This window comes from Lepidochelys kempii, chromosome 4 (assembly GCF_965140265.1).
Source record: "Lepidochelys kempii isolate rLepKem1 chromosome 4, rLepKem1.hap2, whole genome shotgun sequence".
Classification (NCBI taxonomy): domain Eukaryota; kingdom Metazoa; phylum Chordata; order Testudines; family Cheloniidae; genus Lepidochelys; species Lepidochelys kempii.
Window position 1 is genome coordinate 80,037,659 of NC_133259.1, and position 27,473 is coordinate 80,065,131.

At 42.2% G+C, this 27,473-nt stretch overlaps 1 protein-coding gene across 3 annotated transcripts; it reads right to left on the bottom strand.

The window, feature by feature from the left end:
• Positions 1 to 219: 219 nt before the first annotated feature.
• Positions 220 to 27,300, bottom strand: LRP2BP (LRP2 binding protein). 3 transcript variants are annotated; one of them, XM_073341850.1, is made up of 9 exons: positions 27,082 to 27,300; positions 26,723 to 26,865; positions 21,064 to 21,179; positions 15,878 to 15,991; positions 13,384 to 13,526; positions 13,198 to 13,303; positions 9,563 to 9,786; positions 5,104 to 5,269; positions 220 to 1,423 (listed from the first exon to the last, which is right to left on the bottom strand). In XM_073341850.1, the coding sequence occupies exons 2-9, from the start codon at positions 26,835 to 26,837 to the stop codon at positions 1,358 to 1,360; spliced, it is 1,050 nt and encodes a 349-aa protein (XP_073197951.1). In that variant the 5' UTR covers positions 26,838 to 26,865; positions 27,082 to 27,300; the 3' UTR covers positions 220 to 1,357. The 3 variants fall into 3 exon arrangements, with proteins under 3 accessions (XP_073197951.1, XP_073197952.1, XP_073197953.1); XM_073341851.1 differs by lacking the exon at positions 5,104 to 5,269 and adding an exon at positions 2,176 to 2,272 and having other exon boundaries at positions 27,082 to 27,299; XM_073341852.1 differs by lacking the exon at positions 5,104 to 5,269 and having other exon boundaries at positions 27,082 to 27,297.
• Between the last annotated feature and the right edge of the window lie 173 nt (positions 27,301 to 27,473).

Here is a 27,473-nt window from a genome sequence, read left to right on the forward strand (position 1 = left end):
GCTGGTGGAAGCCCCCCACCCAGGTAATTAAAAAACAAACCGGGTTTACCTGCACTGTACACTTTTATCTGCTGGGTAGTCCAAGACATCTAATAATGAAGTTGCGGCCTGATTAAATCCATATCAGGTGTCTCTTGTCCTTCCTTTGGTATAGCTGAACAAACAGCAACTAGCTTACAATTTAGACTGAGTACAATTAAGTTCTGAAATCAAACACCATATATTACTGTGAAGTTTATTGCAACATCAAGATTTCTCTGACAATACAGCCTTAGATTTTCTATTCCATAGCACAGTTTAAGAAGCAACCTAAATTCTATTGGAGATGGAAAGCTATATCAATAAAGACTTGAAAATATGTAACTATAATATAGCAATCGGTGAGTCTCACTGGCGAGAAAGTATCTTACATTACAAGATTCAGTATAATACTGCTGCTGAATGATGTAGCCTATGGCTACTTTTTGGGCCTGTTGAGATGTCAGTTTGTATTAGTAGGAATAGCTAAAAGTCCTATATGGATAAGGCTTAAGAAGGATAGTCATGGTCTAGAGATATATACACTAACATTTCACTAGTGTAGGTGTAGATTTTTTTTTCTGTAATTAGTTTCTATGAATAGTATATCCCAATATTGGAAGTTGGTATGATCTACAGTGTAAACTAAGTATCTACCATCCATGCAAGTTTCCAACCCTATACTGCTACCATCTAACAGTGCAATCTTTGAGAAAGTTGTTGCATTTCAGAGATATGTGAAAGGGCAAAGATACAGGAAAAAGATTTATATGTAAAGGAAGCACACAGCTTCAATTATTACCCCAGTACAGAATATTTCATTTAAATGTATGATATGACTTGTAAATAGAATGTATATGAAAAGAGGACACTATTTTTAAGCACAAGTATTTCAGAAATCTTATGATTTTGCTGACTCTGCAGATCTTTAATATTTGTAAGTAAAGGAAATTGACATTAACAATGATTTCTTTTAACAAGTTGATTTTAGCTTGATTTGAATACCATCTAGAGCAGAGTCAAAGTAAGAAACGCAGATGGATTATGTCAGTAAAGTGCCCAGTTCATGATGATTAAACCTTCTGTATAATGAAAAAAGGAAGATAATCTGTCTCTACAATGTGTAAGTAAAGTAAGGGTTGTGAACAAAAAATTACTGTCAGCAAAATGATGTTTGTTCTAATCAACAAAAACTGCATAATTTCATGATTTATAGAAAGCTGAAAAACAAAGAAATAGGTGGTTATCTACCTAGCTGCTAAGGATAAACATGGCCTACTACGTGAAACATATTATACAGCATTGGAAGTGGCTGGGATTTGCCTAAATGTGAAATGTTCTAAATTCTCCCATGATTAGCTGCCAATTCAAGGTCAGAAGCTACATCAGGATCCAGGAGGCATGCCTTTGAAAACAAACAGAACAGTGAGTTATATTTTACAGCCAAAACTGGAATCTAACTTCGTTTGTACAGTCCATTGAAAATGTAACAGACTATATAAATTCTAAGTATTATCAAAATTGTTTGAGAATCAGTTTACTAAATACACTAAAGCAAACTTTAACCTTTACATCCCTTTTTCTAACTCTACTTAAGAGAACAAAACTGGTATGCTATATGTAACCAGTGCACTCAAGTTGAGGATTGTTTCAAGAACTTGGGCAAAAGCTACTTCCCAAACAACTTTTGGTATGGCTTCTGCTGACACCTAAGCCATAGAAGTCAATCGGCTTGCCAGGTGGAGGTTTCCTGAATCCAGTTAATTTTCCCCTCAGCACTATGATCTGTTCATATAACCTCTGTGGTACCTCTCTTCTCTCCTCTGCAAAATTTAGTGGGCCAAATGTGAACCTGGTTTATCTCTATGTTAAACACATATGGTAAAACAGGCAAATTGGGTTTTGATATGTTTCACTTTAAATGGGAGTAACTATACAATTAAATTACAAAATGGCTTTCAACCACAAAGCTAAAAGAAACAAATGATACTGATCACTGTCCCCAGGGGAATACATGCAGCAAAAAACTGCCATTAGGATACAGGGCCTTTCACTTCCAGGTTACTGACTCAAATCTGCTGTAGACCACTAATGACTGAAGTTGTTACTACCTGGTGGCTCTTTAATGTGAAATGAGGTGAGGGAATGGATGCCCACCTTTTCATTTGGCACCCTTGTTGGCAATCTGAACAGAGATGGAATGGACTGAGTATGCAAGGAGACTGAAATACTTTTTCCACTTGAAGTGGTCACTCTAGAACAGGTGTGAAACAATGAGGGTCAATGTGAGAAACCTTGCACTGATCCTGCCCTGATGTACCTATTCTATGGAAAGATAGTGACCACGCTTTAAAACTGTTTGTCCAGCATTTTTCACTACATTTTTTAAAAGCTTCTGTTTTTTTTTTTAAGTGTAGCTGCTTTTCACAGAAGAAAATAATTGAAAGAGTATTACTGTCTTTTCTGCAATCCCATTGAATTCAATGGGATCATCTGAGTAAGGAGCCACACTTGATGTTCATTTTGTTAGTAATTTAACTCCTGCATAGTTCCCACTTACATGGGTTTTACAAAACCGGACACTAGTCCTATTCTTGGCCTGAAATTTGATTTTGCTCTCTAATGCAATCAGATTGTAAACCAATGGATTGTGTGATGTTCTTCACACAATTTTTTTAAAAGGGACATTTGTTTTATTAGGGACCTATAATGTGCTCTCTGTGTAGCAACACTTGGCTAATCAACACTAGCCCCAGAACTGAGCTTATATCAGTGACCGCACAGATAAGTAAAGAAAAAATTCGTCATGATCTTCTCAAGTATCAATAGAGAATACTGGGATTTAAACTAGGGCTGTCGATTAATTGCAGTTAACTCATGCAATTAACTCAAAACAATTAATCGTGATTAATCGCCGTTTTAATTGCACTGTTAAACAATACTAACTGAAATTTATTAAATATTTTGGATGTTTTTCTACATTTTCTTATATATTGTATTCTGTGTTATAATTGAAATCAAAGTGTATGTTTTTTATTATAAATATCTGCACTGTAAAAATGATAAACAGAAGAAATAGTATTTTTCAGTTCACCTCATACAAGTACCATAGTGCAATCTCTTTGATGTGAAAGTGCAATTTACAAATGCAGATTTTTTTTGGTAATGTAATTGCACTCAAAAACAAAACAGTCTAAAACTTTAGCGCCTACAAGTCCACTCAGTCCTACTTCTTATTCTGCCTAATGTTAAGACAAACAAGTTTGTTTACATTGACAGGAGATACCGCTGCCTACTTCTTATTTACAATATCACCTGAAAGTGAGAACAGGCATTCACATGGCACTTTTGTAGTTGGCGTTGCAAGGTATTTACATGCCAAATATGCTAAACATTTGTATGCCCCTTTATGCTTCAGCCACCATTCCAGAGGACATGCTTCCATGCTGATGATGCTCATTTAAAAAATAATGCGTCAATTAAATTTGTGACTGTACTCGCTGGGGGGAGAATTGTACGTCCCCTGCTCTGTTTTACCTGCATTCTGCATATATTTCACGTTATAGCAGAGTCGGATGATGACCCAGCACATGTTGGTTTTAAGAACACTTTCACAGCAGATTTGACAAAACACAAAGAGGGTACCAATGTGAGATTTATAAAAATAGCTACAGCATTTGACCCAAGGTTTAAGAATCTGAAGTGCCTTCCAAAATCTGAGAGGGACGAGATAGGGAGCATGCTTTCAGAAATCTTAAAAAGAGCAACACTCAGATTCGGAAAAGACAGAACCCAAACAACTGAAAATCAACCTTCTGCCGGTGGCATGACTCAGATAATGAAAATAAACATGCGTTGGGTCTGCACTGCTTTAGATTGCTATTGAGCAGAACCCATCATCAGCATGGACGCATGTCCCCTGGAATGATGACTGAAGCATGGAGGAACATATGAATGTTTAGTGCATCTGGCATGTAAATATCTTGTGACACTGGCTACCACAGTGCCACACCTGTTCTCAATTTCATATAACATTGTAAACAAGAAGCGGGCAGTATTATCTCCTGCAAATGTAAACAAACTTATTTATCTGAGCGATTGGCAGAAGAAGTAGGACTGAGTGGACTTGCAGGCTCTAAAATTTTACTTCGTTTTATTTTTGAATGCAGTTTTTTTGGTACATAATTCTACATTTGTAAAGTATCAAAGAGGTAGCCGTGTTAGTCTGTATCCACAAAAACAATGTGGAGTCCGGTGGACTAACAGATTTATTTGGGCATAAGCTTTTGTGGGTAAAAAACCCACTTCTTCAGTTGCAAAGAAGTGGGTTTTTTACCCACAAAAGCTTATGCTCAAATAAATCTGTTAGTCTTTAAGGTGCCACCAGACTCCTCTACATTTGTAAGTTCAACTTTCATGATAGAGATTGCACAACAGTACTTGTATTAGGTGAACTGAAAAATACTATTTTGTTTTATTTACAGTGCAAATACTTGTAATAAAAAAAATAAAGTGAGCACTGTACACATTGTATTCTGTGTTGTAATTGAAATCAATATATTTGAAAATGTAGAAAACATCCAAAATATTTAAATAAATGGTATTCTATTATTGTTTAACAGTGCGATTAAGCACGATTAATTTTTTTAATTGGCATTTTTAAAGGCATCAAGGTTTGCAAATAAGCAAAGAAATAAGTTCTGCTTTTGAGTTTAAGAGGCAAGTATAAACAATGTAGTCACGAAATCAGTGTGCGATTTATCACTTTAACCACCTTGGGAAAATTGTCGTGAAAGATTACCAGCCCAGGCACAGGCCCTACTCACCTGCCTTTGTTGTGGTGATTAGAATATGAAATTTTACTTGCCTGTCAAAATATGTCACTTGCCTTAGGGGAGTAGAACCTTGCGAGGCTGTTTTGAATAGTGTGAGAGGATTTACTTCAGTATTTTTTTAAAATAAGTGTAGATAGTAAATGTGGTTGGAGCCTTTAATGAAACCATACAGCAAGTTTAAGAACTTAAATTCAAAATATCACTGATCTTATACTACATAAGTTAATTTGTAGGGCCTCCCCACGCTTACCCTAGAATAATAATTATTAGCTGCAGCTTGATCTTGTTGTATGCCTAAGCCAAGCTGGAGACATCTAGCAAAGTAGAAAGTAGCCATAGCAACCCCTTTGGCTATGTATACAGGAAGGCAATCGGTTATCTTTGCTAACATATCAATGTTATCGTTTTCTGCAATCCTGTTGTAAAATTTACAATATAAGGTTAGAGGTGAGCATTTCAAGCTTTGATAGAAATCAGCTATATGAACCATAAAGAGATAGCGTCAAAGCATGCGCTTTGTGCCCAACTTCAGTTAAGTTGGGAATTCTGTTGATAATGGTGTGAACTTACAGCCTCTCTAGCAAAACAGGTTTTAAATGTACATACAGACTTTGAGCAGTGAACATGATTCTCCTATTTTGAGTAACTTGGTTCATGTAAGAATTAGTGAGCAAATACATGATCACTTTGGTCATTTTCACTACAACTGCACTAATTATAACAAAAGTGTTTCACACAAATTATTTGTTTCTACCAGACTGTTACCAGTTTAGTGGAAATTAAAGTAAAACTTGAGTGGATGGCTAAGCTTTACAGTTTTAAAAAAAAGTATCATTCCAAATCATTAATGTTGATTTACCAATACCCTGTTATCTAAAGATCATGGGGAACCTCTAAAAGCTTCAGGTAAAGAGGACTTTGGATACTTAAGACCACCACCTTCTGGAGTTCCCCAACAGACATTACTAACCTTTAACAAACTGGAGTTCAGTTAGTCATGGTTTGCTAGTACACTCAAAGGGATTTTGAGTTTTCTTTAAATTGACTTTTTTAAAGCCTCAAATTTGATACAGCACTTCTTAAATAGTAGTGCCTGAAATATATATATTTAAATCATGTCAGTGCATATATCTGCCTGCTGCCTTCTCGATATCAGCTTTGCTGTTACTGGTAAACACCGTCTTGAAGGGTCTGGGGAAGAGCCTGCACGTAAGGTCCCCAAACAATGTATGAGAGTGATGTCATGCTAATACATATGTCAGGAAGTGCAAGTGACCACTTGCAAAGAGCTGTTAAATACATAAAGTAAAATCAACTAAAATGAAGAAAGCATTATCGTAAACTAGGGGTTACATGTAAAATATTAGGTCTAAAATTTTCAGATGGAGATGTGATTTTTTTTCATTTGTGTCTTTTTAAATACATTTACCACTTAAAATATAAAAAAAAATGAGCACTACTTCCATCTACCTAGCAAGGATTCTGCTTTTTCCTACACTGTGAGATATTAGCAGTGTCGGACTGTTGCAGGGAAAATACAAAATCCTGAATTCCAGCCTTGGTAGAAAATGGAGAAGCTTATTCAGTTTTATTTTAAACTATAAAAATGCACTTAAATTAAGCCTATAGACATACCATATGAATCATTATCAGTGAATCTGATTCTGTTTAAGCCTCAACAAATCATTGCTTGCTAAATCGCTTGCATGCGTCTGCAGTAATTTTCTTCCACCTAATATGATCACCTTTACCAAATGTCAGCTAAAACAAGGAGATATGGCAACTCATTAAAAATTAAACTTGTATCAAGCAATGATCTGACTCTTGCGGCTTATATTTAATGTCCTCTGATAAGCAAAACAAAGGAATGTATCTTTTGCCCTTCCTTTCAAAATATAATAGAATACCAATGCAAATAATACCCAGTGAAGAAACGTTAATCAGCATGCATAGACAAAGGACTTAGTGATTGGCGCAGTTTACTGAGTGTTTTGTTAAAGGAGATACCATGGTGATGAGCACAGCTTAAAGAAAGCTATACAGAATAGGAAAGCAATTCTTCAAGGCTACAATATCCACGTGGCCAACCCCAACTCCAAACATAAGGCATGAGCCTGACGGCAGGTCTATGCTACAGCCCAAGTCAATATAACTTACATCGCTCCGGGGTGCTAAAAAGTCCCCCCTCCACCCCACAAGTGATTCAAGTTTTGCACTGTCCACACCAGAGCTATGTTGGCAGGAGATGCTCTCACGGAGGTGGAGTAATTATGCCAATGGGAGAGCGCTCTCCTGTTGGCATAGCATGTCTTCACCAGACGTGCTACAGTAACGCAGCTGTGTCAGTGCAGCTGTGCCAAAGTAGCAGTGTAGTGTAGACTTACCCTGAGATGTGACTACAAATAAGTGGATAACACAGAGCTCTCTTTTATATTGATGTATATATAAGACTGTAAAGGGGAAATTTGTCATGATCTTATTAAATAAATGTCCAAGATTTGCATGGCAATTGGGGCATACTGACTTGGAGGTTATAAAAGTAGTGTATCTGTTTTATATAGTGCAGCAAATTGGTGTACAGAAGGTACATGGGAAGGGACAGGGACAGGAGCAAAGATACTGATGCCTGACGTGACAGCCACTTGCACTGCTGGCAGACTTCTGGCCCAAGAACATCTACAGTGCCAATGAGATGGGATTGCTTTGAGCATAATGACAGTACATTTTCCTTCAGAACTTATTTATGGCTATAACCTATTAGGGCTTCTTTGTGGAAAGATGACTACAGCTAACAAGGTGCACCCTTTCGTTGTCAGAATAGCCTGCTGGACCACAGTGGTTAAAGGACAAACTCCACCTGATTGGTATGGCCATAGATGGCTACCGTTCTATCTACACTGCATGTGAAAGAATGGGAACCTAGGCGGAGGACCAGCATGATTTTTGTGGGTTCAGTGGTGAATAAAAATAGAACGTTGTTTGGATAAACAGCTCAATTTCTGGACTGTCAGAACTTGAACCTGAAATCCAAATCCTGCCATTCCTAGTTCTATGTAATTTTCCTTGGCAGCATCCCTTTGTTCTTCGTTCCTTAGATACTTTACAGCAGAAGGATGAGTTTTGCATATAGCTTGTAGAGTCACTTTGCCTGTCTCTTTTTTCTTTAGAAACTTAATGATCTGAGGTTAAATCTGTAATGTAAGGCTTTGCTAGCGAACATTCTATTTGGGGGGTTTATAATGGGACATTTGATTATGGAGAAATTGTAAAACTGAGGCCAACAATTTATTCTCTTCTCATAGTGTGAGAATTCTCCTCTCCAGTGTGTTCTGGATTTTACCCACTGTGTAAACAAAACAGAAATCAGTCAACTTGGCCTTCAGCTCAACCATAAAAAGATCAGAATGTATTATTGAACCTAAACCATCATGGCAGGGCAAATTATTTGATTGCACCTTATCCTGTTTACATAGAGAAGCAAGCAATATTTCTGAATTGAGAACACATTATAATAGTGTACTGTAAAGTACTACCACTTGAAACCTTAGAAATGCCAGATGGATCAGCAGTGGGATCCACAGTAACTCTTAGATGACCTACTCCTGGGGAAAAGGAGACAGTAAAATGCTGCCTGCAAAAAAAAATTTGAGTGAAGAGATTGAAGGGAAGTGGAATACATCGACTGGCCAGTAAAATAGCAGAATGGTGGCTATGGATAACCTAGCCACCCCTAAAGAAACCTGACTGAGGAAGACCAGAAGGCCATGGGGGGGGGGTCATCTTTCCCTGTTCCCAGAACAAATCTCTGAAATGTTGGGATCCACACGCTGTTGACAAGTACATGGACAGCTACCTGGGCAGTGGTTGGAACTCTGTTAGGGAGAGGAGGGCCATTTTAATATTCTGACAGTTTTTTGGCCAGTTGGAAACTTGAAGTCGAGAGCAGCACTTCTCTTTTTCTGGATGGAAACTAGAGTCAAACCCTTATCCAAACACTTCAGAAACTCAAAAGAAAGTTCACTTTGAATTTTGCGGGGGTAGCAGGGGTTGTTTCATTCAAGTCATTTATTTGTCTGTCTCTATATATGAAGCCACTTCCAGGCATGTCATGTGTATTTTGGTAAACATGGAGGATGGCTGCAGGCTACGAGAAATGACCGATCAAATCACAGAGACAGGCCTCTCTTCTTTGTTGTTCTGCTCATCCACTGGATGAAGCTTTGGCAGCACTGAGACAAGATACAGAGTTGATAGAGACTGGATGTTTTTTACATTACATCCTATATCCTTTACATTATTTTCTAGGGGGTCAGACACAGGGTATAGGCTCCTGTCCCATCCTTTATGTACCTGAGTTAAAATGTATGCAAATGAACTTGGAGAAATGGTAATACTTTTCAATGTATGCTTCTTTTAATATTTCAATCTCTATTTCTTCTCCAGTGATTATTTCTGCTTCCCTCTGATCAAGGATGACAGAGTTGAACTGAATAATGGAAGGCTTCGTAATGATTAGAGTCTTAATGTTGTTTAAGTTCTGTCATTCACTTTTTAAAGATTAAGTATGGTAGTTAAATCTGATACATCTCTGGTAGGGGAATACATGCTTGATTGACATGAATTTGAACTTGATCTAAAAATTATTTTTATCTTTAACTTCTATGATCTTATGTCAAGAATTCTAATAAAGTTAACTAAAATTAATTCACCTTCTGGCAAATGCAGCAGCTTTTGTGTAAAATTTTCTTTTGTAGTAATATTCAACAAGATGGCCTTGAGCATAGACATTTCCACGTTCTGCTGCTTCCTTCAGGCACTCCAAAGCAGCCATTGTATTTTGATGTATGCCTTGTCCATAGAGATACATAACACCAACTACACCCTGTGATTCCAGACTTCCATTGCCACAAGCTTCAGAATGCCAGAAAAATGCCTGCAGAACAGGCACAATAAGAACATAAGAATGGCCATACTTGGTCAGACCAAAGGTCCATCCAGCCCAGTATCCTGTCTACTGACAGTGGCCAATACCAGGTGCCCCAGAGGGAATGAATCTAACAGGTAATGATCTAGTGATCTCTCTCCTGCCATCCATGTCCACCCTCTGACAAACAGAGGCTAGGAACACCATTCCTTACCCATCCCGGCTAATAGCCATTAATGGACTTAACCTCCATGAATTTATCCAGTTCTCTTTTAAACCCTATTATAGTCCTAGCCTTCACAACCTCCTCAGGCAAGGAGTTCCATAGGTTGACTTGAGTGCTGAGTGAAGAACTTCCTTTTATTTGTTTTAAACCTGCTACCCATTAATTTTATTTGGTGGCCCCTAGTTCTTATATTATGGGAACAAGTAAATAACTTTTCCTTATTCACTTTCTCCACACCACTCATGATTTTATATACCTCTATCATATCTCCCCCCTTAGTCTCCTCTTTTCCAAGCTGAAAAGTCCTAGCCTCTTTAATCTCTCCTCATATGGGACCCATTCCAAACCCCTAATCATTTTAGTTGCCCTTTTCTGAACCTTTTCTAATGCCAGTATATCTTTTTTTGAGATGAGGGGACCACATCTGTACGCAGTATTCAAGATGTGGGTGTACCATGGATTTATATAAGGGCAATAAGACAGTCTCAATCTTATTTGCTATCCCTTTTTTAATGATTCCTAACATCCCGTTTGCTTTTTTGATTGCCGCTGCACTCTGCATGGATGTCTTCAGAGAACTATACACGATGACTCCAAGATCTTTCTCCTGATTAGTTGTAGCTAAATTAGCCCCATCATATTGTATGTATAGTTAAGGTTATTTTTTCCAATGTGCATTATTTTACATTTATCCACATTAAATTTCATTTGCCATTTTGTTGCGCAATCACTTAGTTTTGTGAGATCTTTTTGAAGTTCTTCACAGTCTGCTTTTGTCTTAACTATCTTAAGCAGTTTAGTATCATCTACAAACTTTGCCGCCTCACTGTTTACCCCTTTCTCCAGATCATTTATGAATAAGTTGAATGGGATTGGTTCTAAGACTGACCCTTGGGGAACACCACTAGGTACCTCTCTCCATTCTGAAAATTTACCATTTATTCCTACCCTTTGTTCCCTGTCTTTTAACCGGTTCTCAATCCATGAAAGGATCTTCCCTCTTATCCCATGACAACTTAATTTATGTAAGAGCCTTTGGTGAGGGACCTTGTCAAAGGCGTTCTGGAAATCTAAGTACACTATGTCCACTGATCCCCTTGTCCACATGTTTGTTGACCCCCTCAAAGAACTCTAATAGTTTAGTAAGACATGATCTCCCTTTACAGAAACCATGTTGACTTTTGCGCAACAATTTATGTTCTTCTATGTGTCTGACAATTTTATTCTTTATTATTGTTTCAACTAATTTGCCTGGTACTGACATTAGACTTACCGGTCTGTAATTGCCAGGATCACCTCCAGAGCCCTTCTTAAATATTGGCGTTACATTAGCTATCTTCCAGTCATTGGGTACAGCAGCTGATTTAAAGGACAGGTTCCAAACCATAGTTAATAGTTCCGCAATTTCACATTAGAGTTCTTTCAGAACTCTTAGGTGAATGCCATCTGGTCCCGGTGACTTGTTATTGTTAAGTTTCTCAATTAATTCCAAAACCTCCTCTAGTGACACTTCAATCTGAGACAATTCCTCAGATTTGTCACCTACAAAAGATGGCTCAGGTTTGGGAATCTCCCTAACATCCTCAGACGTGAAGACTGAAGCAAAGAAATAATTTAGTTTCTCTGCGATGACTTTATCATCTTTAAGTGCTCCTTTTGCACCTCGATCGTCCAGGGGCCCCACTGGTTGTTTAGCAGGCTTCCTGCTTCTGATGTACTTAAAACATATTTTTTTATTACCTTTTGAATTTTTGGCTAGCTGTTCTTCAAACTCTTTCTTGGCTTTTTTAAATTACATTTCTACATTTAATTTGGCGGTGTTTATGCTCCTTTCTATTTACCTCACTAGGATTTGAATTCCACTTTTTAAAAGATGCCTTTTTATCTCTCACTGCTTTTTTTACATGGCTGTTAAGCTACAGTGGCTCTTTTTTAGTTCTTTGACGGTGTTTTTTAATTCGGGGTATACATTTAAGTTGAGCCTCTATTATGGTCTCTTTGAAAAGTGTCCATGCAGCTTGCAGGGATTTCACTCTAGTCAGTGTACCTTTTAAGTTCTGTTTAACTAACCTCCTCATTTTGCATAGTTCCCCTTTCTGAACGTAAATGCCACAGTTGAGATGTTCTTCCCACCACAGGAATGTTAAATGTTGTTATATTATGGTCACTATTTCCAAGCAGTCCTGTTATAGTTACCTCTTGGACCAGATCCTGCACTCCACTCAGGACTAGATTGAGAGTTGCCTCTCCCCTTGTGGATTCCTGTACCAGCTGCTCCAAGAAGCAGTCATTTAAAGTATCGAGAAATTTTGTCTCTGCATTTTGTCCTGAGGTGACATGTACCCAGTCAATATGGGGATAATTGAAATCCCCTACTATTATTGAGTTTTTTATTTTGATAGCCTCTCTAATCTCTGAGCATTTCATCATCACTATCACTATCCTGGTCAGGTCGATAATAGATCCCTACTGTTATATTCTTATCAGAGCATGGAATTACTATCCACAGAGATTCTATGGAACATGTGGATTCATTTAAGATTTTTATTTCATCTGATTCTATATTTTCTTTCACATATAGTGCCACTCCCCCCCTGCATGACCTGTTCTGTCCTTCCAATATATTTTGTTATTTTGATATTACAATGTTCTTGTCATTTTTGAAATACTTACATAATCCTTTGCTTCTGGTAAAAATAGACATTCCCTAATCTAGACTATAATCTAAGTGTCTTGCATACTGTCTGTTTTCTTTAAAGCTCTTTTATCTAGCAGCCGGAGAGAAGTGTCTGCACAGTAAATAATGCAGAGCCACTCCAATACTTACATTTATTTCCTTTACTCATGCAGTCCTGTGCCCCGCCACTCCTGCTGGTTATTTCTTAAACATACCGAGAACTATAAATCTTAATCCCAAATCATAATGCTGATTCTTGAGTTTCAGATTTGATGCTCCCACCTCCTGCTAATTGTTTCATTACAAAAGCCTGACTACCAATGTCAAAGGATTAAAATAAGAAATTTTCTTTCTGTATATATGCCAGTTTGGGTCTAAATGGATGAAAAAGTCTAGAAGTAATAGGGCATATGTTGTTATAAATAAGCTACAAAAGTCTCTTTCTGGAACGCTTCACAGATCCAAAATGAATCTGGGCATTGCATCATGATATGGAAAAGGCAGAAATCGGCATTACCTTTTTCAGATCTTTTGAATTTGATGTAGAATAAAACATTCCCAGGGTACTTTGAGCCTTTACACTTGCCTTTGGATTCCCATGGTCTGCAGCAATAAGCCACAGCCTAAAGAACAGGGAGGAAATATAAGTAACATTACAACAGGGTATTTTATAAATAATGGATAAATTATTAGATTAAATTACCTTTCAGCCTCTTTATCTGAATGCTTAACACCACATCCTTCAAAATAAGATCTGCCAAGATTGTATGCAGCAGCATATTTTAAATGTCTTGCTTTAGGGGAGTTAGAGTTGATAATTATTTGCATGTACTCCACTCCTTTTTCCTTTGAGAGAAACAGATTTTAATCATAATTGCAGAAGGTAAAAAGGACAAAAATTAAAATTCCAGGTAAAGTAGGTTACATATTACACACAAAACTTTTCAGTTCTAAAACTCTCTCAGTGTTAAAAAGTTTGGATGTGCTCAGGTAAGGTAGTGTTCTTATATTTTAAAATTCTTACATTTTAAATATTTTCATTTCTAAAAAAAAGCAAAAACTAGTTTTCATTATGCTCTATTTTTGTGAAAAAGTGGAACTACTTGTCTAAAAACTGATATTGTGTAGGATGTCAGTTTGATAAGGATGACATCATAATTTCTTGCTCTGGCTTTCATTGTACCAACTGCGGACCATCATTCAAAATCAGTTTGCTACCTACAACAGGTAGCTCAAAAAGTTTAACAATACTACAATTATTTTATTAAATTAAAGCCATTCCTTATAAAATGGGAGTACTGAACAAAACTGGATTTACTCGGTTGTGCCAAGTTTTGTAGCAAACAACACTACACTCTCCTGGGATAAGAGGGAAGGTGCTCTCGTGCATCGGTAACTGGTTAAAAGATAGAAAATAAAGGGTAGGAATAAATGGTCAGTTTTCAGAATGGAGAGAGGTAAATAGTGGTGTCCCCCAGGGGTCTGTACTGACTCATAAGCTTGAAAAAGGGGTAAAGAGTGAGGTGGCAACATTTGCAAATGATACAAAACTACTCAAGTTAGTTAAGTCCAAAGCAGACTCCAAAGAGAAGGGATCTCACAAAACTGGGTGACTGGGCAATAAAATGGCAGATGAAATTCAGTGTTGATAAATACTAAGTAATGCACATTGGAAAACATAATCCCAACTATACATATAAAATGCTGGGGTCTAAATTAGCTGTTACCTCTCAAGAAAAAGATCTTGGAGTCATTGTGGATAGTTCTCTGCAAACATCCACTCAATGTGCAGTGACAGTCAAAAAAGCTAACAGAATGTTGGGAATCATTAAGGAAGGGATAGATAAGAAGACATGGTATGCCTACATCTTGAATGCTGCGTGCAGATGTGGTCACTGCATCTCAAAAAAGATATATTGGAATTGGAAAAGGTTCTGAAAAGGGCAACAAAAATGATTGGGGTATGGAACGGTTTCCATATGAGGAGAGATTAATAAGATGGGACTTTTCAGCTTGGAGAAGAAATGACAAAGGGAGGATATGATAGAAGTCTATAAAATCATGACTGGTGTGGAGAAAGTAAATAAAGTGTTATTTACTCCCTCTAATAACATAAGAGCTAGGGCTCACCAAATAAAATTAATAGGCAGCAGGTTTAAAACAAACAAAAGGAAGTATTTCTTCACACAACGCACAGTCAACCTGTAGAACTCTTTGCCAGAGGATGTTGTGAAGGCCAAGACTATAACAGGGTTCAAAAAAGAACTAGATAAATGCATGGAGGATAGGTCCATCAATGGCTATAAGCCACGATGGGCAGGGATGGTGTCCCTGGCCTCTGTTTGCCAGAAGCTAGGAATGGGTGACAGGGGATGGATCACTTGACGATTACCTGTTCTGTTCATTCCCTCTGGGGCACCTGGTGTTCACCACTGTGGGAAGACAGGATACTGGGCTAGACAGACCTTTGGTCTGACCCAGTATGGCTGATTTTATGTTATTATGGTCACTGTCCTGAATTCCTTGGCTAGATGTGGTAGGCCCCACCTCTGTTGCACTTTCTAGGCATCAGAGGTTTTAGTCCATCTTTTGCCAGCCAAGAATGTTACACTCTTAAATAATCTGTAATGGCCGCTACATCTGTTTGCTGTAATATTAAACAATCAATTCTGTACCTATAGTATATCTAATCAAGCTAAGAATTTATATAAAGATCAGCACCCAGTATGGGAATCTGCATCAACAATGCCATTTTAATATAATTAAGAAGATACTTGTGGGGCTGGATGGCTTACGAGACTGGTAACAGGATAATGGAGCTTTTCATATCTAAGTTACCAATTCAAATGCAAAAGTTACTGCTCTCTTATGGTGTTTCATGCCTCTGAAATGAATTTGGTGGTCACAATCCATATTATAAAATTGTATCTCCACAACTGGCACACTTATTAGTTTCATAAAAGAAGCTATGCACTGACTAGAGAAGAAGACTGAGCTACTCTTTTACCCCAAAGTTGGTGCCTCCAGGAAATGGTTGAGGCATACTGGCAGGACAGTGTATGGGAATTTATGCATCACTGCCCCTCAACCTGAACCCGTGCTGTGGTTTAATGGAGGACTCCCAGAGTTCTCAAACTGGCACATTTCTCATGTGCTAAATTCTCTTACAAACACACTCCTGCATAAGAAAAACTTACTGGGTCTTCTTTGGTCCCCAATCCATCATAATACATTACACCCAGCTGATACAGAGCTTGAAAATCCATCTCCTTAATTTTTTCAAATTGTGTAAGTGCTTCTTCATACCATCCCTGAATAAGACAATGAGCAATCAAGTAGTACATTATAGTATATATAACAAATTAACTCTTCAGTATAATTTATTTTTAAACTAGAGTATTTGCTCAGTGAACATGAGAAAAATCATAGAGCATTAGGAACAAAAATATTTTTATACGGTTTAAAAAAAGTCACTCTGAATACAGTGGCACCTTAGAGACTAACAAATTTATTTGAGGATAAGCTTTCATGTAGCCCATGAAAGCTTATGCTCAAATAAATTTGTTCGTCTCTAAGGTGCCACAAGTCCTCCTCTTCTTTTTGCGGATACAGACTAACACGGCTGCTACTCTGAAATCTGAATACACTGTTATCAATTGGGACAGGTAAGGTCAACTTCAGAAAATACTGAATCAGATGGAAACACTTAGGACTTCCAATCAAGTGGTGGTGTTGTATGTGGGTGTGTATACACACAAAACTTAGCATAGGACATGTATCCGTTTACCACACTGCATGTCACCCTCAAGATGCCACTATATGTAATCCAAGGAGCTAGCGCCACAGCAGAAACAGGAAAAATATGTAGATATTTTCTGATACCCTTATTTCTTCCTAATTAATCTCCCAATTTAACTGTCTATCCTTATTCCACAAAGCACATAAACATATACTTAATTGTAAGCATGTGCTTAAATCACATTAATTTTTAAATCATTGATTTCAGTGGGACCTAAGCACGTGTTCAAAGTTAAGCAGCTGTTTATGTGCTTTGCTGAACAGAGCTAAAAATGGTTAAATGCTTTGCTAAATTGGGACCCACAACACTGATTTCACACCAAGACTTCACTGCCACAAATGTGTGAGGGTTTTTTTTTGTTTTTGTTTTACAGAAAGATGATAAATGAGTGGTAGGATTCTACAGTGAGATAACTAAGTGGAGAAAAGGTACTTGTAATGTTTACCATTTACTGAGAGGTAGCTAAGTGAGTTCCTCACCATACACACTTCTCATGCCTGTTGCTGACCTCCCCTATTTGCCTCCAGTAAAACTAAAGTTCCAAAACTCCACTATATTTTCACAGCAGGATAGCTAATGTATGTTACTTATCCAACATTAAAAACACACCTTCGTCAGTAAAGAGACAGAAATCTGTTCGTAGCTTTCTTAAGAGTTCAAGAAGCAACCTTTACAATATTTGCTACTTCAGTAACTCAGGAAGAAAACTGTTTTTAAATACTTAGTAAAACAATGACAGTAGAATCCTGTTAATTGAGGACTCTGATAGCCTGATTTAAAGGTGCCAATTTTTGTAATTTAAAAGAAAATGGAAAAGACAGTGAAATAAAATACTACACTGAATAAAAACGATAGTTACTGTTAGGTCTCAGAGTAGCAGCCGTGTTAGTCTGTATTCGCAAAAAGAAAAGGAGGGCTCGTGGCACCTTAGAGACTCACCCATTTATTTGAGCATGAGCTTTCGTGAGCTACAAGTACCTTTTTATTTTTTTTTTTAATTTATTTGGCCACAAGCGTTTAGAATTTAACAGCTGTTTAATATGTGGTTTAACAACTACTTAACATGTGGTTAAAGAGCCTTCAGCTGGCTCAATGCCTTTGGCTAATTCCGTCCTAATTAACTATTAGTTATTATCATTAGCCTAAATAAGGTCCCTTGGGAGATGTCTCAAAGCAGCCATCCTAAGTGATAATACCCCTTTTAAAAATAAACAAAATCTAGCAGGAAATAGCAATAGCCTTTTACACCTACCATATGCATGGCATGTGCATCAGAAAAACTAGGGCTGCAAGATGCAAGCCTCTTAAACCACACTTTTTTAGGTTCAATGAGCCGGATCAATGGCAAAACTGTGCAACAACAGACAAAACTGTATAGATTTAAAAAACTCTTTTTAAAACCTTTACTATATTAAACTACACTATAAACCCCAACAACCTACATGCAGATGGTGGGTATCAAAGGCAAGGGCAGGCTAAGCCTCCTCTGACCCAGGCAGTGGACCCCTCCGTCCCTCTTGACCCCGAAGCTGGCAGGGGCTCACGCAGCTCCAGTCGGCAGCCTGGAGCTCGGGCCCGCTGGTGGCCCACAGTGGCACTGGGGCCAGCCTGGCGCTGGGGCTGGCGACTCGGCCTGGCGCTGGTGCCAGAGCAGTGCTGGCGGCTTGGCCTGGTGCTGGGGCCGGCCTGGTGCTGGGGAGGCTGACAGCTTGGGCCAGCACTTTGGGGGCTGGCCAGTGCTGCTGGGGCAGGTGGTCTGGGGCTCCTCCAGCTACGTGGGGGGAGGGAGGCTTGGGGCTGTTCTAGCTGTGGGTAGGTGGGGTCTCGAGGCTCTGGTGTGTGGGAGAGCGGGGCCTCGGGCACAAGGGGTTGGGCCGGTGGGCTAGCCTCCCCAAAGGGGGGGGTTCACTTTCCGCCCATGTACCTACAAGGGTTTAGGTAAAAGATCTAGGCCCAGATTCACAAAGGTACTAAGGTGCCTAAACCCCAGACTTAGGTGCCTAGGTCCTAGTTTCAGCTTCACTATGATCCACAAAACTCCTGTTAAACCCTGTAGGTACCTAACAGGGCTGGCTCTTGGTTTTTTTGCCGCCCCAAGCTCAGGTGGGGCTGGGGCTTGCAGGCAGCGCTGGAAGCAGAGGGAGTGATGGCACCTTCTCCCAGCGCCTGCAGGGGCTTTACCCCCTCCCCTGCCCGGCCGCGCAGAGAAGCCCCGATATAAGGGGTGGCACATGGCAGCGCAGCAGCCAGGGCACAGATGAGGCAGCGCAGCCCCGGCAGGACTCGCCCTCTCCTCCCCAGGTAACGGCTGGGCCCTGGCAGCTCAGCATCCCGGGGCTGGGGCTTCCCCTTCCTGCTGCGACCGGGGGCACAGCGCCCTCGCCCCGTCTAAGTGGCGCAGCTTCAAGAGCACAGCTTCCCCGAAAAAAAGGATGGCTGGAATGCCGCCCCTAGAAAGGTGCCACCCCACCCATGTGCTTGCTTTGCTGGTTCCTAGAGCCAGTCCTGGTGCCTAAGCTCAATTGCTGCCTATGTTTTCAGGGCACAAGTTCCATAGGCACCTAAGTTTCTGCCTCTGTGGATGCATGCTACAGCCTCACTCCAGGCAGCTGGACACCTATCTGTCACCAAAGTCACAGAGCGATTCACAAATTGGGGGAAGAGAGGCATTTGGCCACTTAAGTTGCATGAGGGGTGCAATTCAGTAGGCATGCTGAGGTCACCTACCAGACCAGGTCCCGTTCAAAGCTGGCCAGAGGAGACAACGATAGCGGTGCCCATGTTATAACTTTTAGAGGAGTGGTTAGAGCAGTCACCTGGAATGTGGGAGACCCAGGTTCAATTTTCCCCCCTCTCTGCCAGAGGGGAAGAAAGGATTTGAACAGGGGTTTCCCACCTCTCAGGCAAGTGCTCTGACCGCTGAGATATGGGGCTTGCTCAGTCTCTCCTGTGGATGCGGCTGCACTGTGAATAATGAAAGTGTTATTGGAGCAGGGTCTCCCATCTCCCAGGTGTGTGCCCTACACCAGACTACAATCATTCTCTCTGTCTGGCCCAATGACTACTTAAGTATTTATCCATAGTAGAGCTGGGGGGAGGGGGGGGAGGAGAGGAGAGAGGGGGCCAGTGGTCAAGGCACCCACCTGGGAGACCCAGGGTCCAATCTCTGATTATTTATCCAGTCTAACAATAGCAGTTGGGATGGAGAGAACTGACCCTCCCCCAATCAGAATATCCCATAGCTCAGTGGTTAAAACACTCTCTTGAGAAGTGGGAGACCCCTGATCAAATCCTCAAAAAAACCCTCTCCCCAGCAGAGGGGGGAATTGAACCTGAGCCTCCCACATCCCAGGTAGTGCCCTAAGCATTGGACTAAAAGTTATAAGGTGGAAACCAGCTCCTCTTCCTCCAACTATTTTGTGTGAAGTGAGGCAGGTCCCTAACTCATTCCCACAAGAAACACCTTAGGCGCCTAAGCTGCTTGACTCCAGGAGCTGGTTTCTATTCATGGACTGCTAAGCAGAGATAGGTGCTTCCTTATATCCTGGTCTTGGGTGCCTCTTTTCAAGAGGGGGACTAAGCACACACTCCTCTCATTGGCATCTCCCATTGCTTAGCTTAGGCGGCTTCCCACCTAGCATGCTGTTTTTTGTGAATTGCATTCTAAGGTGATCATTTCTTCTCCCTTCATTGTATAGGGAGCTTAGGCACCTAACTTGGCTTTTTAAATCACAATGTTGCTCCTGTGATTTTTCTAGGTGCCAAGATGCTCAACATTGCAACACCTAAGTCCCTTTATAATCCCACCCCTGGTTGGAAGGAGGCTGTAGGTACAGAGACAGAAACCATCCTCCGCTCTTCGATTGACCATAGAAAGAGAGGAACTGAGGCGAATGCAGAGCCATATCCGTTTATATAACCTTACACTGAACACTGAGTGTTACAAGACAGCACTTGCATGGCTCTCAACAGGCATAGCTTTAAAAGAGATTTCTGAATTTTGCAGCGGCACGTGGTGCCATAGCAGTCAATGACATTATGCAGAGACTACCTCAAAGATGTATTATGTGTCTAGATATGAAGTTCTGGTTAGGACTACACTTCAATACACAACATGGATATCTAAGTTCCAGTTAGCCAAGGAACAGTCTGATCCTCCACTAGATGGTCCCAATCTTACTCCCACTGATGTCAATAAGTGTTTTGCCACTCACTTCAGTGAGAACAGGACTGGCCCCAATAATTTTGCTCTCTATGTAGTCAGCAGAACTTCTGGCAATGACTACAGTCAGAAAGCACTGAACCCAATTTCTCAAATTTGAGAATATCTGAAATAATACTGTATCTGTAACTTTATCCTTCTCCCTCCCCACCTCTGCGTCTCATTCTTTCTCAGGGAATCATGCTTCCCACAGTTGCTCCAGACTTCTTGTTTGATTCAGATGTTTTAGTTTTTACTTATTTCACTTTGTATGTATCTTCTTTTGTAACATTTTCTAGTGTTACCTCTTTTTCCATGTGGAAATTGTACTGAAAAGTGTCAGTTTTATAAAATGTTCTAAAAAGTAAATATTAAAGTACAACCTCTTCAAAGTACAGCTGCCCTTGTAGAAAATATGCCAGAGGATCTCCATCTATGATCCTCTTCGCCAACAGCTCCTCTGCCCTTGCAAACAAAGCGGTATGGCTATAGTTCCCTGCTAAAAACAGATATATATTTGTCTAATCACAACAAACAGAATAATATTGTAAGTACACTATCACACTAAAGTTGTAATCGTTCTCTTTTTTTACCCTGACAGACATAATTAAGATGTTCCCTTTTTGTTGTATGCTCCATAGACTCAGCTAAAACAGATCAATGTTTTACACTGGAGGAAAAAATCTACAATAAAGATAATTAAACTTTTATGAAACAGTTTACCATACCATACAAATGCTATATGTATTTGTACGATGAAAATCTGATCTCAGTTGGTGGAAAAAACAGAATACAAATAACAAGTTCCCTTAAAGAAAGATTATCCACACTGGAAACATGAATTGCTAATGTTTAGAACAGCTTAAGATCTAAGCAAAACAACAGAAGATATCAATGGACTTAAAAATGACAAAAACTCCTTCAAAACTGGCAACCAAATCAGGGAATATCACTTTAAGCCCCGACCTTGCAATCTGGTGCATGGGGCTCCATACAGGCACAACAGTCCACCTACTTACAATGACTTGCAGGAGCAGGGCCTAACAGAGACTGAGAAAGAGAAGAGGAAGGAGAGACATTGTTTCATATGCTAGGGCATGGGATACCTAAGTGGCTGACCTGATTTAGGCACTTAACTCCAGGAGAAAGTCTGCAGCCGGGTAACCCAAACAGAGGGAAGTGCCTATCTCTGGCCCACCAGCCAGGTGCACCAGATCAGCTCCATACGTGCCTATGCCCCCTTCTCAGCATTTCTCTCCTGGCTAGCTTATGTGACTCCCTACTCAGCTGGCTGGCTTTTGAAAATCACTTCCTTAGGGGACTTACTCTCTCAATATATTTTATGGAGTGCCTAGCCCAAGGCTAAAAATTCCACTGGGACACAGGCTGCACAGGGGGCTAAGTGTTGCAATGCCTAAATATCATTGAGGATCTGAGCCAAAGTCACTTTGAAAATGTGACTCAAGGGCCAGATTTTTAAAGGTATTTATGTGCTTAAACATACAGATATGAACCTAGTGGGCTTTTGAGGGTCTAGCAAGTTACGCACTTAAGTCCTATTTAAATCAACAGGAATTAGGTGTCCACCTGCTTGGGCACTTTTGAAAATCCTGCTAGGTGCCTATCTGTAGCTTCATGAGCCTAAATACCTTTGAAAATCTGATCCTTTGGCAATTAAGTTACTTAGCTGCTTTTAAAAATTTGACCCCAAGTCTCCCCAGGTTCACCACTGACTTGCTATATGCTGATTCTTTCTTTCTTCCACATTGCTTGCTGTTGCCTATATTTAGACTCCTGGAAAATCTTCTCTGCTTGTTTAGCAAAGCCAGGACTATCTTCTTCCAGTGCATTAATGGCTTGCAGGACACAAGGAGTCTTCTCCCTTGGAAGTGGATTATTCAGTGGCCTCAGTGGTATGACAGAGTTATATTTATGCTGTTTGTTAAGACCTTGGGTAAGTCACTTCATTTCTGTGAAGTCTATGTCTAATATGGGAGTGATGATAACACCAGAGTTATTTTGAGACTGTACTTAAAAAGCATTTTGAATTTGTCAGGTGAAAGGAGCTATATAAGTGCTAAAAATTATTTTTATTAATAAAATCTCTGTCACAATACTCTTATTAGTGGCTTTTAGGATTTTTTTTCCAGCTGAGTAAGATATTTTTCTGGTGACAGTAACATTTTGTGAACAAGCTGAACTTTTAATCAATTACATTTCACTTTACTAATTATAATGGTGAAATCTCTTTCTGACTTAATAGAGAATGGAAGAATCACTTGAATCAGAGAACAGGAGGGGAACAAAGAATGAGAGGCAGCAAGAACAATCCAACTAGCAAAGGGAAAAAGAAGAGCTAAGTTAATGTGCTTAAAAATGGGAAGAAGAGGGACCACATCAAACTGAAGCAGGAAAAGCGAGGGGGAAAAAAAGAAATAGGAAGATCAGACAACGAAAAAATGGCTCCATTCCCCTTGAATATTATGCCCCATTTGTCTACTTCCAGAACCCTCATATTTTCTGCAAGCATTTAAAGTAAAAAGGGGAACAAACTCACCCCAATATTGCCAAACTAAAAGTCTTAAAGAACTGTTGGGCCTGGTTAAATTTATGAGATTTGCTTAAAAATCATGAGACTTTAAAAAGCAATACTTTGTGTTCTTTTTATTTGATGTATTGGTTCTGATCCTTAAGGCAATACTCAGTTCAAGTGACCATGCTTTTCCCTGCAATCATGAGGTCTACACTTTTTTTTTTTTTTTTTCGAACGAAGGCTGATCCTCTCCACTCCAGATTGAGGACTTGAGGTAAAAAAACCAGTAAATTTTGCAGATTTTTAAAAAGGAAAAAGATAAAAATTAACAAAAAACTAAGAAATTACATTAAAAAACTCTCTTTAAAAAGAACATTATTTATGTTGCCAAGTTAGGAAATAGTCGTCATGTAATTTTTCCCTTGAGTGTATGAATTAAGCGACAGTAGTTAATTATGTAATTGCACAATATTTTTTCCAGAGGACCCCACTTCATTGAGTGCATGGAATAGACCAATGGTGGGCAACCTGCAGCCTGCACACGGCCCGTCAGGGTAATCTGCTGGCAGGCCGTATATGGCCCGCGGGCTGCAGGTTGCCCACCACTGGAATAGACCCACAAGGAATACAAGAAAGGTTATGCAGGCAACCATAAACTGGCATTTCCTAACTTTTGAGCATTTGACTTTGCAACCTACATAATGTTCCTTTAATGTCACGTATTTGTACGTACTATATCAGCTGTCACCAACCCGTCGATTGCAATCAACTGGCCGATCCTGGGGACTCTCCCAGTTGATCGCAATCTACGGCAGTGCAGCGGGGCTGCTGCTAAGGCAGGCTCCCTGCCTGTCGCAGCTCCATGCTGCTCCTAGAAGGGGTCAACACACCTCTGCGGCTCCTGGGAGGGAGGTCGGGGGGCACGTGGCTCTGCATGCTGCCCCTCTCTGCAAGCACTGCCCCTGCAGCTCCCATTGGCCACGAATGGGGAACTGTGGCCAATGGGAGCTTTGGGGCAGTGGCTGCAGAGAGGGGCAGCATGCAGAGTCACCTGCCCCCCAACCCCTTCCCAGGGACTGCAGAAGCATGTTGGCCCCTTCCGGGAGCGGCATGGGGCCAGGGTAGGCAGGAAGCCTGCCTTAGCCTTGCTGTGTCGCCCGCCTGGGAGCCACCCGCGGTAAGTGCCACCTGGCAGGAGGCCGCGCCCCAGCCCTGACCCCACTCCCAGAGCCAGAACCCCATACCCCCTCCTGCACCCCAACACTCTGCCTCAGCCCAGAAGCCCCTCCTGCTCCCAAACACCCTCCCAGAATTTGCACCCCTCAACTCCTCCTGCACCCAAACACCCTGCCCCAGGCTCAGCCTACACTGCGAACCCCTTGGCCCCAGCCCAGAGCCTGCACCCCCTCACAAATCCCTCCCCCAGCCTGGTGAAGTGAGTGAAGATGGGGGAGAGCAAGCGATGGAGAGAAGGGGGGGATGGAGTGAGTGGGGCGGAGCCTCGGGGAAGGGGCAGATCCTGGGTTGCCCTTAAAGTAAAAAAGTGATTGTGGGCGTAAAAAGGTTGGAGACCACTGTACTATATAGAGAGTGACTTTGTGCTTTCGTGAATATTACCTCTGATTTCTGTTTCACTTCAGTCAACATTAATCTGGTCAACATTAATCTCTGTGGACAATAAAGTCTCATGTTCCTCAACACTGTAGGTGATGAAATCAAGGTGAAATTACCAATGTATCTGAGCCGCTCCACGCTTTAGTGAAGACACTACTACACCAATGGGAAAGCATCTCCCATCAGTGTAGTTAATCCAAAACCTGGGGCAGGTCTACACTACAGCCAGGATCGACGCTATGAGATCGATCCACCGGCAGTCAATTTAGCAGGTCTAGTAAATACCCGCCAAATTGACTGCAGACCGCTCTCCAGTCAACCCCGTACTCTACCCCCGACGGGAAGAGTAAGATAAGTTGACGGGAGATTTTCTCCTATCGACCCCCCCCCATGGTGTAGACCCTGTGGTAACTCAACCTAAGGTACGTCAACTCCAGCTATGTTATTCACGTAGCTGGAGTTGCGTAGCGTAGGTCGACTTACCGCGGTAGCATAGACATCGCCCTGGTCTACCCTACCGAGTTAGGTCAATGTAAGGCAGCTTACGCTGACCTAATTCTGTAAGCGACTATACTACAATGTTGCTCCCGCCGATGTAAGTTGCCCACTACACCAGCCTAATAACTCCACCTCTGCAAGAGGAGTAGCACTTAGGAGGATGTAGTTAAGTCAATGCAGTGTCTGTAGACACTGTATTGCTTACATTACCAGTCCCTGCCTTTAACAGCCTGCCTTGGGGCTGACCGCTGGACAGGAGTGTAGCTACAGGTGGGCTTCGGCCCACCCGCTTAGCATCCAGGCCCACCCCCCAGCCCTAGCTTTGCTCCGGCCCCAGCACTAACCCCACCCAGACCTGGAGGACGCCGCACACATCTCCGGCCTGAATGGAGGCAGGAGAACAGCAGCGGCACAGCAGAGGAGTGCCTGACAACCACAGTGCACATGCCGCAGCTGAAGGAGGCTGGCCGGCTGGCCTCCCCAGCAGTGGCAATCATCAAAAAATGTAGGCCTGCTGCCTCAGGGAGCCAGGCCTGGCGTGGGGTGGTGTGACGGGGACTGGTGCTGGAAGCTGTGTGCACTGGAGAGCAGCGTCTCCACCCAGAGCTAGGTACGTGTGGGGGACCCGACCAGAGCATCCATCACCCCACACAAGGCCAGCTGGACTGGAGAGAAGAGTGGAGGCAGGCCCCCGATCCTTCCTGCCTCCTCTCCCCCATCATTGCCCGCCCACCCGAAGTTGGGGACCTTCCAAATATCCCATGCTAGCTACGCCACTTCCATTGGAGCCCCACCACTCCAGGGCCGTCAGCTTCAGCAATCAGCCCAGGGTGGCGGGGCTCCGGCAGTCAACTCTGCGCATGGGTGACAGCTCAGGATGTCAGCCCCGCACAATGTCCCATTTAAGTCGGTGCAAGCACTCCAGGTGAGGATGCGCTCCACTGGCAGGAGAACAGACATGAACAGCCAATTTAATTACTGGGTTAGCTGTAGGTTGACCTAATTTAAGCCAACAAGCCGCATGAGGCCTAGCTATGTCCACCGGAGAAGCTGTTCTGTTACCACAGTGCTGTCTACAAGGGAGGGAGGAGGAAGGTCGGTATAACTATGTTGCTATGGGGTAGATTTTTCATGCTCCTGAGTGACATAGTTATCCCAATATAGAGCTGTAGTGTAGAACTTGGGTAAGATCCACCAGCAAGTCACTGGGAGACTGAGGATCAGACTCCAGGAGTCCTGTCTCCCAGACCCTCCTGCCCAGCTGTGACCACTCTGGATGGACCCTGGTAAACACGCTACGACTGAGTGGCGCCTGGGCATCTGCTGGGCTAGGAGCGCCCGAGGGGCACTGGCTGGAGGAGCAGCTCCCAGCACGAATGGGGGGTGCGGGTCTTTACCTATCTCCGCCCCTAGCTGCTTGTTCAGCTCGGAGTCGCGGAAGGTCCTGGAGATGGTCTGCAGGACAGTCTCGGAGCTGCGCCTCCGGGGCAGCGCCTCGCTGTTCAGCTTCATCTCGCCCCCAGCAGCTGCGCCGCCTCCCCTGCAACATAAGACGGGCACCACCAGTAACGACAAACTGTCCCCCGGCTGCTCGCTGCGCAGCCCGCAGGGCCGCCCCCTGCACGTCCCGGCACCGCAGGCTGGACCCTAGTGTCGTGGAGGTGCCGGCTGTCCCGCGGCCCAGGACCGCGCTGCGCGCTGGGGCCCGCCTCAGAGCCCGCGGGACGCCGCGCGCGGCCGCCCGTGCGTGACTCACTGTGTCCGCCGCAGGGGCCCATCCCGGCCGCCGCGCACCCGGCTCCCTTCGCGCCTCCCGGTGACTCCGGCCGCTTCCCGTTGCCAAGTAACGATTGTCGCCCCGGGTGGCCGCGAGCTCCCTGCGCTTCGCAGCCGCTGGGCGCCCCCGCGCGCCCCCTGGTGGTGCGGAGCGTAGGGGGCTATTGGACGAGCCTGGCGTGAGGGCGCCAGTGACAACGCTCTGGTGGGGGAGGTCCGGACCCCGCCCCCTCGCGGCTCTGCCCCGCGCTCGCCCTAAACCAGGGTTCAGCTGCGGGGTGACTCACCAGATTCAGCCAACCTGACAGGGCCCCCGCTGGGGGGAGCATCACAGACTGCTGGGCAAAGCCCCCCAACTGGGTCGAGCTGAGG